The sequence below is a fragment of the Buceros rhinoceros genome, unplaced genomic scaffold, assembly GCF_000710305.1.
Source record: "Buceros rhinoceros silvestris isolate BGI_N320 unplaced genomic scaffold, ASM71030v1 scaffold6814, whole genome shotgun sequence".
NCBI classification, from domain to species: domain Eukaryota; kingdom Metazoa; phylum Chordata; class Aves; order Bucerotiformes; family Bucerotidae; genus Buceros; species Buceros rhinoceros.
Window position 1 is genome coordinate 30,008 of NW_010407585.1, and position 14,173 is coordinate 44,180.

Here is a 14,173-nt window from a genome sequence, read left to right on the forward strand (position 1 = left end):
ATGCAAAATACAAATTTCAGTCTTGCTCATAGCATGTGCTTTTAATTTACTTGTAAGAGACCTGTGTTCTGATAACTATCACACACCTTGAAAGTGGAATTATGATCTGAAGTGTTTAGGAACACTTTTTGACAGAAGCTTACTTTTCCCAAGGATCCTCTGTAGCACTAGTGTAAGAAAGGTATTTCAAAGTGGTGTTCAATGGAGTAAAAACCATTGTGCTGCCTTTTCCATAGAGGAGATAATTTTTTTCTTGTATCTGCTAAAACCAGAAAACAGGGAACTGCCAGTGCTGCTACTTCAGTGCTGGAAGAAAGTGGCAGCTGGAACAGGGAATATTACTGGTGGTTCCAGCCACTTGAATCCGATGACTGTCCTCTTTTATGGGAGACAGTGGTAGCCAAGCAACTTCAGTGTAGAGATTCCTAGATGTAAATATTATTTTCTATTTTTATGTGTTCCTCTTATTTTCTGCAAATACATTTTGAGGTTATTTTTAGATGAAAGTAATCTCATCAACTTTGATAGCATTATAAATGTACTGTTGTATGTTTGTGTAAATAAAACCCTTGGTATGTATTCTAAAGGGGGATAAAAATTAAAAACTTCTGTACTCTGAAAATGCTTCCAGAAATCAGTTGAATTTTGACACTGTTAAGTATCTGCCTCTGTACTTTTTGTCTTTCGGTGTTTCAGTTCAGACTAAATTCTAAATTAGATTGTTAATTGCAGAACCCTTTTTAGTTGCTTTGAAAGATTCTTCTTCACTGCTTGCCTTTTTACTGTTGGACCACTGACCAGAATGTGTCGCTGGCATGTAAAGTTAATTTTTTTCTGTTAAGTTTGGGGATTCTTTTTGGGTAGTTGCTTACATTTCACAAAATTTTGACTGAACACCATTTTAACCAGAAGATAATTTCAGACTTGGGGTAAGGGAGTAGCATTAGAATTGATTTTTGCCTTTTTTTTTTCACCCCCCCATTAGGATATATTACTCATTAACCTCATTATAGAACACATGATTTGTGACACAGATCCAGAACTTGGAGGGGCAGTGCTACTCATGGGTTTGCTTCGTACTTTAGTTGATCCAGAAAATATGCTTGCCACTGCCAATGTAAGTAAATACCTTCAAATTAAACTATATTTGTTTTTTTAGAGTATTTGATTTTACGTGTTACATATATAATATTTTTTTTTCATTCTCTAGAAAACAGAAAAAACAGAGTTCTTGGGTTTCTTCTACAAACATTGCATGCATGTTCTGACAGCCCCTTTATTGGCCAATACTACAGAGGACAAGCCTAGCAAAGGTAAAGCCACTCTGGATTATGGACACATCAAGGCTCTTGAATTTTATTTAAAATAGAATAAATGTCAACAAAGGATGTTTTCAGTCTTAAAAAGACCTGATTTAAGAAGTGAAGAGTACTTGCTGCAGATTTTGCTTTAGCAAAAATTGAAATATTTGTATAATTTTTAGTAACTTGGGCTGTTCAGTGACATAGACTTGTAAACATGTAAATATTTTTTAAGGTCAGGGATTATTAGAGAGGGTGCAAAATTGCTCCTGAGAAAATGTCATCACAATACTGTGCTGAATTTGAGGATATGCATTCTATGTCAGACTAAGAAGGCAGAGGTCAGTGAGGAAGTAATTGTTCTTGCTGTCTACTAGCAGCAGTACTGTTTGCTTATTAGTAGTATAACCCATCCAAAATGGATGTAAAAGGAGGTACGTAAATGATGCATAAATGTTCTTCTAAACTTTTTGATTTATTGTGTAGATTTCCAAGGCATTAGTTAAATTAATCTGTTATATCTCAGCTGGCTTCCAGATAGATTGGAAATGAGGGGGTTTTTTTCTATTCAAAATACTTGTGTTCTTTGGTCAACAATCTGGCAATATTTTTAAAAAGGTAGTGCTACCTTTTAAAAAAGATTAAATCTTGCATCTGTTTAGTTTATTACTTGTCTACTTAAAAGCAGGGTTTGAGTTCTGTTTTGAATATGCTGATATGATTATGTCGTAGAAGTATTAAAAGAGCCTGAGATATATCTTGCATAGTACTTTTGTTAAAGGGTTTAATAGATGACATTCTGGGTGCAGACTTAGTCAAGGCACTGCATATACAGCAGTACTTCATGATACAGACACGTGGACACATCGTAATGAGATCTGGTTAAATAAGCCTGACTGCTTGTGTTAGAGTGAAGTTCTCTACTCTGAACCTTCAAACACTGATTTAAGACAGACGAAATATAATAGTTTCTGTATTTTAAGAGGGTTTCCTGCCATATCTGTATACACAGAAACTACTCAGTCCATGACAATTCTCCAATTGTTCAGTTTCTGGTTAGAAGACTAACATACCTTGTAGCATGTTCCCTAAGCTGTCTGTGGGAATATACAAGAACTTGGAAATGTTTACCAGACTGCAGCTGGGTGTTTGAAGCTTCGGAAGGCAATATCCTATATATATTATTTTGGTTTTGTTTTTATTACAGATGATTTTCAGACAGCCCAACTCTTGGCGTTGATACTGGAATTGCTAACTTTCTGTGTAGAACATCATACTTATCACATAAAGAACTACATCATTAACAAAGATATTCTGCGAAGGGTGCTTGTTCTCATGGCCTCAAAACACGCCTTCTTGGCATTGTGTAAGTTTGAAAGCTAAAGATTAAACTAGTATTCTGTGAATGTGAAGTGTTACGTATCTTCATTCTGCTGAAAGACTGTTCACAGATTGTGACAATTTGTGACTGAATACAGAAATTCTTCTATTATACTCTGTGTTTCTCATAGCAATTTATAGCTATTTCAGCTAGTATTAGTAAATAATTTTGCATTTATAGATGTCTTTTTTTTTTCTAAAAAGCAGAAGGATTTTTCTTAATCTCAGTGTTGAGGTGAATTAGAAGATGTTGTCTAAATATTGAATATCCTAAGAGAACCATTGTAAGTTTTGGAATTTTTTTTAGTAGAAGCATTTAATTAGAGTTACAGTTACCTGGCTGCATTAAACCATGCAGAACCTCAGTGTGCTGCTCTTTAAGCTCTGGTAGTTTCTTGACCGTGCTCAGCCCAGTAATAGCAAGTAAGAGGTTTTTCCATGATTCCATTGTGCATGAAGGGTAAAACAAAGCCTGAAGTTGACTGAGCAGTAGTATACAATACCTTTATAACTGAATCACCTGAGTGTGGTTTTAGAACTCTTGAATAATCTTTTTTCATGTACACCTAGTTGCTAACCAAAATGTGCTGTCTTATAGTGAGATGATACTCTTCTTTCTGTTTAAGCATGGACATTCACACACTTGTGTACACTTTGGAGTTTCAGAAAAAATCTTTAAACTGGATGTAAATCAAGCCTTTGGGTTTACCCTGTGTGTGAAGATAATGCCATTTATCAATTTCAAAATGAGATAGGTTCCACCTAATCAAGTAGGACTCAATTAAATGTAATCAAATTTACATTTGAGTAGTAGAATGATAAGCATATTTCTCTCTTCTACTTTGGAGAAAATGTTTTACCTTTGTCATAAGTAATTAAAAAAATCAAAAATACACTTGTATGTTAACAGTAATATATTTAAACAGTAGTATGTTCTTTATTCAGTGAACACAAGGTGGTTTCACTTATACAATTATGATGAAGGATTTCTTTATGATAAAACAGGTAAGTAATCTTCAGCAGTATAGTCGAGACTGTTGAGAAGCAGAGAATACCTGAATGTATTAATTACCTGGTTCTAATAACATAATGCTGTATAACAACTGAGGTTGTAAATTGGCCTAACTTAACACTTGAGTAATTTCTCTTTTTCTTTGAAATTTAAAAATTCTTTTGACAACATTTCTGTTTCAGGTGCCCTTCGTTTCAAGAGAAAGATAATTGGGCTGAAGGATGAATTCTACAACCGTTACATAATGAAAAGTTTTTTGTTTGAACCTGTGGTCAAAGCATTTCTAAATAATGGTTCCCGTTATAATCTGATGAACTCTGCCATAATAGAGATGTTTGAATTTATCAGAGTGGTGAGTGCTGTTATATGCTGAAGATAATTAGTGTATTGTTTAATCTTGTAGTTCTAGACTACTTTTCCTTTTGTTTGTACCCTAAATTACGCCTTCATAATGAGACCATGTGATACTGTATTTAAATGAACTTTCTTTGATATCAGTGTCAAGTGGTTTGTACATGTTCTTTCTTGCATTCAAACAGTACCGTGACTTGAAAGTTAAATTCACTCGATAGTGTATTCACAGTACTCAGGTATGCAAAGACGGCACTAATCGAGTTTCATCATACAGATTGGATGGGCCTGTTACGACACAAATGTAGTTTGAAATTACTGCTACAAAAACATCAAATTTAGCTGTGCTCTATAATGTCAATTCAAGAGGATGTGGAAACATACAGAAGTGATACCATTCTGTCTTTATTGTATCAATGGAGAGCTACAAAGTTCCTTCCATGGAGAACTCGTAAAATGTTCACGGGAATTTGGCTGTCAGCACAGTACTGTTTCCTCATTGTTGTTTGTGTCGAGTTGCTGACAAGGTGCTGTACAGACTGTAAATGTGGTAAGGGGTGACCTGATCGTCATTGAAGAGTTCATTTTAAAAAGGTTTTGAAGCTATGAAAAAAGTTAATCCATATGGGTGACTTTGACTTCTGTGCTGTGGTCTTTCAGTTCTCCTTGAGATTGGGTGCTGATTCTACAGTTCATGCTGTGGGGAAGTAAATCATCTTGTATTTTTTTATCCTCCTTTTCCCATAGATACCCAGGTTGCATTTCCACATACTTCCTGGTACCCATCAATTTTTGTCAATTTTTTTTCATTCAGGTTTTAAAGATAGCAAATGTTAAAAAAAAAAGTGTGCTTTTTTGTTACTGATGTATTACCATTCATAAGAGGTGACCTTTGAGCATGTAACCAAAAAGGAAAATACTCTTTGTGTTAAGATTTATGTTGCTTTGCTTGTCCTTAGTAGATGATAATTCTGGTGTTTATTCCGCAGTGTATTTGCAGGGCTGTACAGTGCTAGGAAAGCCAAACAATGCACAGGAGCAAATTTCCTGCTGCACTGTGCAGACCTGTGCTAGTTTCAGCCGTCTGGAGTGGCTTTGGGCAGCCGCAGCACTACACTGAAATAGCAGAACAGTTGGGGGGCTTTTGTAAAGGGCTTAACCAGGACTGTGTGGCCACAGTAGAACAGCTTGATGTTAGTTTATGGTGGTGATAAATATTTTTCATGTTCTCATCCTAAACAAATGCATTGAATAATGATTTTTTTTACATAAGTAATTTATTTGCAGAGAAAAGACACAATATGAATGCTGAGTCTGTATATTGTAGATGTATTTTATAATTGACTGACTACAACAGGTATCAGTTAATCTATCAATATAAAAATACGGATTACAGTGGGAAAGACCTCTTAGATTTGGTTTTGGTATATTTTCTATCACAGTTTTAGGTTCTGTTCATGTGTTTTGAAGCAGATACTGTTAGAAAACTTGCTGTTATGTCTGTTGCAGTAGTCAAATATTTGGAGCTCTGGATTTTTAACTACGCTTCAGTGCATAATACTCATTTTTTGCGTAAGCTAATTGATATTATGCTTCCTATGGTATGTTTAAAAATAATCTCTCAGTTATTTTTCATGTCATATTAAATAAATTGCTTTGAATGAAAATAAGTCACTTTATGTTTGTTTGTTCTTATAGGAAGATATAAAATCATTAACAGCTCATGTAATTGAAAATTACTGGAAAGCACTGGAAGACGTAGATTATGTGCAGACATTCAAAGGACTGAAACTGCGATTTGAGCAACAAAGGGAAAGACAAGATAATCCAAAACTTGACAGGTAAAACGCGCTAAATGCTCTAATTAGTATATTAGTGCTTTAATTCTGTTTTGAGAATGTTAGTGGGTTGTTCTGTGGTTGTGGGAAATGTAAATTATTTACATTCCTGTTTGCATCTCAGGCATTGTTGAATGTAACTTGATTCAACGTGTGATTTCCAGAATTGCTTCAAACTCTTGATGAGCTTTCAGCTAACACTAGTTGCTGGATCCCCAATAATAATGCTGAGTGGTCATATCCTAAACTTACAAACACTTGTAGTGAGCCTGGAAGCCTATTGAGTATCAAGTTCATGTGCTTAATTAACAGATTCCTAGTGTTTGATTTATAAGACTGCTTGGTTGTGATTTATCATTCTGTGGAATTTTCCTTTAAAAATTCACATGTCATATTTCCTTTTATTTTAGTTGTTTGTGGGAGTAGGTATTTAGATAAGCTCTACCAAAATGACGGAGAAATAGAATATACAAAGAAATGTTCAAAGAATGCTTTTTTTATCAGTGTTAGATTTGCTGATGGAGTAAAAAACAATCTTATGTACCACTTGAATCACTTCTGTTTGAGAGACCAAAAGTTCCCTTCCTTAGTATACAGTTACCCAAGGTTAAAAGGTTAGGGTGTATAAAAATAGGAAGTTTAGGAGTATTACTCCATTTATTTTTGGCAAATGATACTACTTTTGGGTATAGTTTCATTAAAAAAAAATGGACTGCTTGTATGATGACTTACTCTTAAGAATTATTAGCAAGACCTGTTCTTTTTCTGTTGCCTCGAATTAGTTTGAAAACACATTAAAAATTAATGCTGATTAATCATATGAGGACATCTTGACATTTCAGACTTGTGTTTTATTTCCTGCCACAAGATTTCTTAACCAATATTTTTTACATTTGAGACTTGTACAATTAAAATGAGAGTGTAATTTGTTATAAAACATTGAAGCACTTTCCAGAGTATGTGTGGGATCTGCAGTTTTGAATTCTGATGTTTTACAGGTGAGATGTTATTATTTTGGCTTGTGTCAGCTGATCATGTAAACAGCTGTGAAATTCAAGTCTGCGAGTCTTGCGTTAATGCATGTGTTGGAAAGAACACCCAGCTACTTCCTTCAGTAATTTCCATCCAGTATAGGAAGTAAAACGCTAGTCTTCTCTTGGCTTAAGTTGAGCTAAGCCATTGTGTAGAGTTGTGCCGCATGAGTTTGTCCAGCACAAAGCTATAGCTTCAAGAGGTTCGTAGCTCAACCAGCCCAGCTTTTACCTTCCTACATATTATTGTAGTGGCTGCACAGGCCTTGTTACAATCCATGTAATTTAAGTGAAAACCCAGAAACAATAAAATGCAAAAAATAATAGTACACGTTTTAGCAAAGAGTTCAGTAAGGAAGGAAGCCAAAAATTTTGTTGACATGGGCCACAGAAGTATTCAGAAGAGTGCCACTTACTAGCAGAACTTGAATTTAAATGTGGTGTAAAATGGTGCAATATGTGTAGATCCAGATGATAGTGTTGGCAAACAAAATATTTAGAATTAGATGTACTTTTAAAAGTACATTTAGCATTCTTACTAGATACTTCGCAATGTCCTAATTTTTTCATTCTGGCTTTTTCCTGCAGTCAGTAATGCGAGACTTTTTCTCTAACAGAATAAGCCTAGTTGTGTTATTAACTATTTGATTCCAGTAACGGGCACTTCATGAAAAACATTAAATTTCAGATTTACATTGTGGCCAGTAAATTTTGTAGAAGTGCTACAGAAATTTTGTTACGAGGTTCACACTTTCATTAGAGATTGACTGTTAGAATCAACATCTAGCAATGAAAAGAGCATTTTCGATCTTTCTTCCATTTTTGCCCCTGTTCTTCAGGGTGTGTGTCACCGTCCCTCTCCTTCAAGGCCGTAATACTGCTTCTGTGAGGAAAAAAGAAAAGGAAAGCAGAGCTGAGACAGTGCAACACTAGTAATAGGTCAAGTGGGAAGGAAGGAGTAGCACTTTGTATCCAGGGCTCTGAAGAATGGAAAATAGTGATAATGACCAAAAATTGTAACAGGTGGACGTAGCAGAAAGAGAGAGCTGTCTTTTTAATGTATCTGTTTTAAACTGCAGTCATATTTATGTTAGATTTTGGGTTGTTTTTCTTTTTTTTCTTTAACACACTGGACACCAAATACTAACAAGTTGTGAAGTATTTTCAGAAAATAATTCTATAGTTTCTAAACTCTTTATTTTATAACTTCTTATTTACTAGTGCAAACTGTTAAACCAAGCCTGAATGCAGCACTTCAGTGAAATTTATTAAAATTACTTCTAATAGTGTAGTTAGTAAGCTACAGAATTTTGAACACATAGTCTGAATATGCTGTTAGCAGATTTGTATTTCATTTGTACTTCTTTATAATGAAAAGGCTTTAAAACCTTTTATTATTTGAATTGAAATTCCAAAGCTTCACATTATTTGAATTGAAATTCCAAAGCTTCACATTACAGAATGTTGTGCTGATATTTTATTGCTCTGCAGTATTTATAAGCTGTTACTGTAAATGCCCATACTGAGTAGAAGTTTTATTGTTAATATGAGTTGGTTTTTTGAATCAGAAGTTTTAAAACTTACTCTTCTGCAGCATGCGCTCCATTTTGAGAAACCACAGATACAGAAGGGATGCAAGAACCCTGGAGGATGAGGAGGAAATGTGGTTTAATACTGATGAAGATGATATGGAAGATGGAGAGGCAGTGGTGCCCCCTTCTGACAAAACTAAAAATGATGAAGATATCATGGACCCTATCAGTAAATTTATGGAAAGGAAAAAATGTAAGTGATAAGAAGCATCCCATATGGCTTACGCAGAAGCCATAATTTGTATTCTTTAGTCCTAGTGCGATGAGGATTTGCATGTATTTATTCTGAAGTTTCTTAGATTTTGAAATTGTGACACAAGTTGGTGGACCACCCCTTCAAAAAAAGTTTTATTTTCTTTAAAAGTGGAATAATACAAAATGTTGTTGATTTCTTAAAGCATTTGAATGACAATCTTAGCTGATAGTCAAGTTTTCCTGTGTTTATAATGCAAAACTTTTGATGTTGAAAATGTTCACCTGAAAGTGTTCAGGTGCTATTACTGGTAGAACAGAAGTGTTCATTCCTGGCCAGTGATGTCACCTGGTAGGTGGTGAGGTAGCATGCAAAAAAAAAATCTACAATGACTGACTTTCAGTTGTACATGAAATCTTAAGTCTTTTCCCACACAATAAAGTGATTTGTAATTAAACGTTTTCTCAATAACATTGCTTTATTTCTGCATTTGTTTGTGTTTATTTTTTTCTCTCCAGTAAAAGAGAGTGAAGAAAAGGAAGTTCTTCTGAAAACTAACCTTTCAGGTCGTCAGAGCCCAAGTTTCAAGCTTTCCTTTTCCAGTGGTACAAAATCTAACCTTACCAGCCAGTCATCTGCAAGTAATCTGCCTGGATCCCCAGGGTCTCCTGGATCCCCAGGGTCCCCTGGGTCTCCAGGATCAGTTTCTAAAAGCACATCTCAGATGGCAGCTATTACAACTAAGGTAATTTTGAATGGACATAGGGTGACTTCATTGTTACAGACTATGAATTTGTTTTAGCGTCTCTCATGTTTATGTGAATTCTGACAGGTTCAGCGGTAATGGACTGTTTGGTTTGTGTCTACTTTTTGTCTGGCATTTAGCATTTTTAAGGAGATCTGATATTTATGTGAACAGAAGAAATAAAAGCTTTTTTAATGCCCAGACTCTTAAAGTATGAAGCATACAGCTAGCTGCCATTTGCAGCAATCTTTATTGTGAAATACAGGTAATACTTCTGTTAAATTGCATGGGGCAAGAATAAATACAGAAATACTTTGGAAACATTGCCAGATTTTGCCAGACTCTATGACATCCCACCACTGCCATTGAGAATTTCTACCATTACCATTTTTAATGTTATTCAGAATTATCCAACTGGCACATGTGAATGAAATAAATTGTATTATGGAGGGGTGGTTGCTGTAAGCCATATCGTAAATTACTTTTAATATCCTCACATGACTCTTTTTTTACCTTCTGAAATAATATACAGTTTTGGAACATATTGAAGAAGAAAGCCTGTTTAGAAGAGTCGGTGTAACTTGCAGTGAATATCCAAAGCCAGCATTTTAAAATACATCTTAGGACACTGTTAGATTTTAACAGATTTTGGCTAAAATTCAATTTAAACCAAGTCAGGGAAACAGCAACTGGTGTTTTCTCAGGACTGAGGGACAGATAAGATAGTGTTGGTACAGCGTAGTTTGGATAATGAGAATTTACTTCATTACAAGTGTATCCATTTCTGAAAGTTCGGGTGTGTTTATCAGTTCTCATCTAGCCTTGGAATAATTCTGATCATCCTTATTTTTTAATGCCACCATACTGCTTGTTCACCCAACTTCTAGTAAAGGCAAATGGGGTTTTAGGTTTTTTCACTCTTACAGTCAAACATTGCTTAAGAGTTTGTGTTTGGATTCTCCTCTTTTGGACACTCCTGAATGAGGAGAGTTTGTCTGGTGGAAGAACTAAGGCACACGCCCTCTAAATGCTTCTGTGGAGGAAAGGGAAACAAATTTATTTCATTTATGAAAAAAGTACAGTAGTTAGTCACTTTTTAGAAGGCTAAATTCTATAACTGGGTTGGAATTTAGTTCAGTCTATTTTGTATTTCTTCTGGAGGCTTGCTCTCTACCAGACAGTGTAATTCCTTAAATCTGAAATGGAGTTTTTACATAGGGAGCGTATTGCATACAGTATTAGCTCCAAAAGTTCAAGTCGTGGTGGCAAAAGAAAAATGTTCCGGTTACACTGAATATGCAGTGCACTGAAAAGCCATTCTTGGATTCTTCTTTCAGTAAAACATACACCATTGATAAATGTGCCAAGGTCGTGAACTAGAAACAGTGTCAGAATTGGGCTTTTTATTACTAATTGATCCTGTGTGGTATACTCAGTGTTATGTTGTATGTGACTGTATAGAATGTGTGTAATTGTTTGTCAAGTTGTATTTTGGTGTGTACAGTTAGCTGAAATTTCCTGATTTGGATGTCCATCGTTAGACACTTGAATAAGTAATGGGATCTCTGAGTAAAGTACTAGTAACTGCCATTGAAGTCAGCTTCAGAAATTGCAACATACTATAGTTAGAGGAAGTTTTAAAAGTTCATGCTGCTTCTTCATGGGTCCAGAAATGCCTTATCTTAAAATTTGTGGTTATTTGCAATACAAGGATGTTTCTAATGTTACTAGGTATGCTTTCATTTTCAGCTGCCAAGTTGTTTAAATTTTGCAACCTGTACACCTCATTCAATTATACTATACAAAAGTTACTACACCTTTAAACTAGCTTTTGTGAAGATAGTGTTCTAAAAGTATCATAGTTTAAAAACTCAAATTGAAGGATATTTTGTATTTGTTTTCTGAAGTGCTTCCAGATTGCTTGTTGCTGCAGTCAGATATGCTCAGTAAAAAAAAAAAAAATTAACATCTTTACAGGGAGAGCTGCAGTGACACTTAGCAAAACTAAATAGATTTTTGAATTTTCTTAAATTTCAACTGCAAATATTTCTATCCAGTTGGATAGGTAAAACCCCATTTTGGATTTATTCATTTAAGCGTTTTTCAGACAATGGCATTGTCATTCATGCTGAAAGATTTATTTTTGTTCTGTTTTGGTTTATTCCAAACTTCATAAATCAGTATGCTTCTGGCAATATTCTGTGCAAACATTATTTTCCAACAGAAACGTGAAGTATCGATGTGCAAACATTTTCTTATAATGATTGTGTCTGTCTTTGTAGGGAGGCCTTGTTGGGCTTGTAGATTATCCTGATGATGATGAAGAGGATGATGAAGATGAAGATAAAGAGGAAACTTTACCTTTGTCAAAGAAAGCAAAGCTTGAGTCATCATAATGGCAACTGCTGAAGAACATTACCAGTTGGGGGAAGGATTTTTTTTTCCAAAAAACAAAACACACCCACAGCAAAGCAGCAATCTTTTGTGAATTACTGTGTGTGACACAGATCAACCTATACAAGCGGATTTCTGCCAATCAAGTGCCAATTCAAAGAAGCAGAAGAAGGGGAAATACTTGGTTTAGGGGAAGGACTTATGCCTTTGAGCTCTCCAGCTTGGACCACACATTGCCCTTTTCTCAGGGAAGGAAATGGAAAACAAAACTTAACAAGAAAAGCCAAGAGGGCAGGAATTTTGTTGGTGGAACTCTGGATTGGCTGGTCAGTTGCTACAATCAGAATATGCTTTCTTGGACCATGTATGAGACTTCTGAAGAAAAGGCGGGTTTTGCCATAATTCTTCACTAGTTAAGAATGCCAGCAGTTTCTTTGTATAAAGAGACCTGCCTTTGAAATCGTACATTCTGAACATTTTAGTCAAGCTACAACAGGTTTTAAAAACCTCTACGGGGGAGGGCCGAATATAAAGTTTCCTCTTTTTTTTTTAATCTGTTCCCTTTGCCCTTTAAACTGCAGAATTTTTTTTGGAGGTGGGGGATTTGTCTGTCCCTTCTTGATTAAAGATTGAGTGGAATTCTAGATGTGGTCACTTTTGTGTCATAATTTTTTTTGCCCCCCTGAGTGTATGCTTAGTTGTTGAGTATATATTTGGGACCATTAAAATTTTTTGATGTAATATAATCTCACTGTTGTGCTGGTACCTGTTTCACCCTGTGTAATTTTGTTCTGCATCACAGTTCTTAATATGTTTAGGATTTTATGGAAGATGGTATAGTTTTTATTGGAAAAAAAATAATCTTACCACAATGTGCATAAAAGCAATACTATTTTGTGACTAAATATTTTATATTAAATTTTACATCAGCAACTGTCGAGAAAAATTCAGGGAAATAGGACAGAATAAAAAAATTGAAACCTATAAATATGAAATTAGTATTCCAAAGAGACGTTGAAATAACATAACTGAGAACAGCGATGGTAGACTAACTCTTCAAAATGCAAGATGGATGATTTAGGAATACCAATATATTGACTCATTTGACTTACAAAAATAAAAAAAATAATTAAAGCTGAAGGAAAACGGCATTAGTGGTATTTTTTAAAACTTCTGATTCCCTTTGGAATACAAGTTTTAGTGACTCAAAGATGGTTGTAGAATAAAGTCTTTACAAGGATACCATCTTTGGAAAATTATTCTAACGCTCGATTGAAACGCAGCAATTAAACTTTGGCTCTAACTCAATGACTACATTCTTTCCCCTTTTTCAAAAAATGTCAATAATGTTAATTACTAATTTGAAACTAAAGGCTATATCCTCCTACCTTACTGCTTTTACAGAAGATGGCTTTGATGGCACAGCAGTGCTTCCTGTGAAGGGGAGTTTATTCACTTCCTTTGCAAACAAGAGTCCTTTTCTTACATATATTTTCAAGAGTTGGTTTCCTTTTGGACATTCAGAGCACCATGGTTGCAACAATCATCATGTTATACTGGTTCACATACAAATAGAAATAAGAGAAATGAAAATCTGAGGCTGGATTGTACACAATCACTCTCAAGTGAAGATTAGCACTTTGTTTCTGAAAGTGGTGTGCTCCATGGCAGGTTCTGTGCTAACTACGAAAAGTCAAAGCTTTTGTGCTTGGACTTTATTAATACATGCTAGTAACTTCAGATTTAAGTAAGAGTGTGTATTAGGGAAAAATAACTAGCCCTCTTTTCCTTAAAAAGTTCAATCAAAATAACTTTCCAAGTTTGAATTTTTACAGTGTCTATGAAATGTCTCTGATAGGGCAGTTCTTGGCAGCAAATTTTACAGAGAGGGCAAGAGTTGAGCACTTGGTCACTCCAAGATTAGACAGACTCTTCCACTGCAGTGGAGTCCCATGCTGTCTCAACGACCTGTCTGAAACTTGATTTTTGCAACTTTGATGTCAGAGCAGACATCATGACAAGAAAATCTGTAATTCTGCAGGTTTTCTTAATTAGCCTGAATTTAAAACCTTTCCAATCTGTCAAACTTTCCTTGAGCATAAACCTCTCAAAATTTACCCATACAGTCATCTTCATGTCCTCGGGTCTGTAGCTGAGGAAGTCATTCTTCTGAGTTGGTTGAAGGAACATTTTTTGTTAGTGTTTCTTGTGTACCTTCAGCTACTGAGTGTTTGATCTTGTGATGTTTGATGCTGCAGTCCTCTAAACTTTCAGATACTTTCTTTCGTAATACTTGTAGGAGTCTTGGATTTTAGACTCCTTGAAGCATTATATTT

General features: G+C 35.1%; 1 protein-coding gene across 1 annotated transcript in view; it reads left to right on the top strand.

Moving 5' to 3' along the window:
* SMEK1 (SMEK homolog 1, suppressor of mek1 (Dictyostelium)) overlaps window positions 1-12,479 on the top strand; it is a 41,817-nt gene extending 29,338 nt beyond the window's left edge. Inside the window, exons 8-15 of the mRNA XM_010134523.1 lie at window positions 986-1,117; window positions 1,211-1,313; window positions 2,509-2,667; window positions 3,876-4,045; window positions 5,743-5,885; window positions 8,508-8,698; window positions 9,217-9,443; window positions 11,726-12,479. Of these exons, the coding sequence (XP_010132825.1) occupies window positions 986-1,117; window positions 1,211-1,313; window positions 2,509-2,667; window positions 3,876-4,045; window positions 5,743-5,885; window positions 8,508-8,698; window positions 9,217-9,443; window positions 11,726-11,839 (1,239 nt within the window). The 3' untranslated portion in view covers window positions 11,840-12,479. The remainder of the gene's footprint in view (window positions 1-985; window positions 1,118-1,210; window positions 1,314-2,508; window positions 2,668-3,875; window positions 4,046-5,742; window positions 5,886-8,507; window positions 8,699-9,216; window positions 9,444-11,725) is intronic.
* The last annotated feature ends 1,694 nt before the right edge of the window (window positions 12,480-14,173 follow it).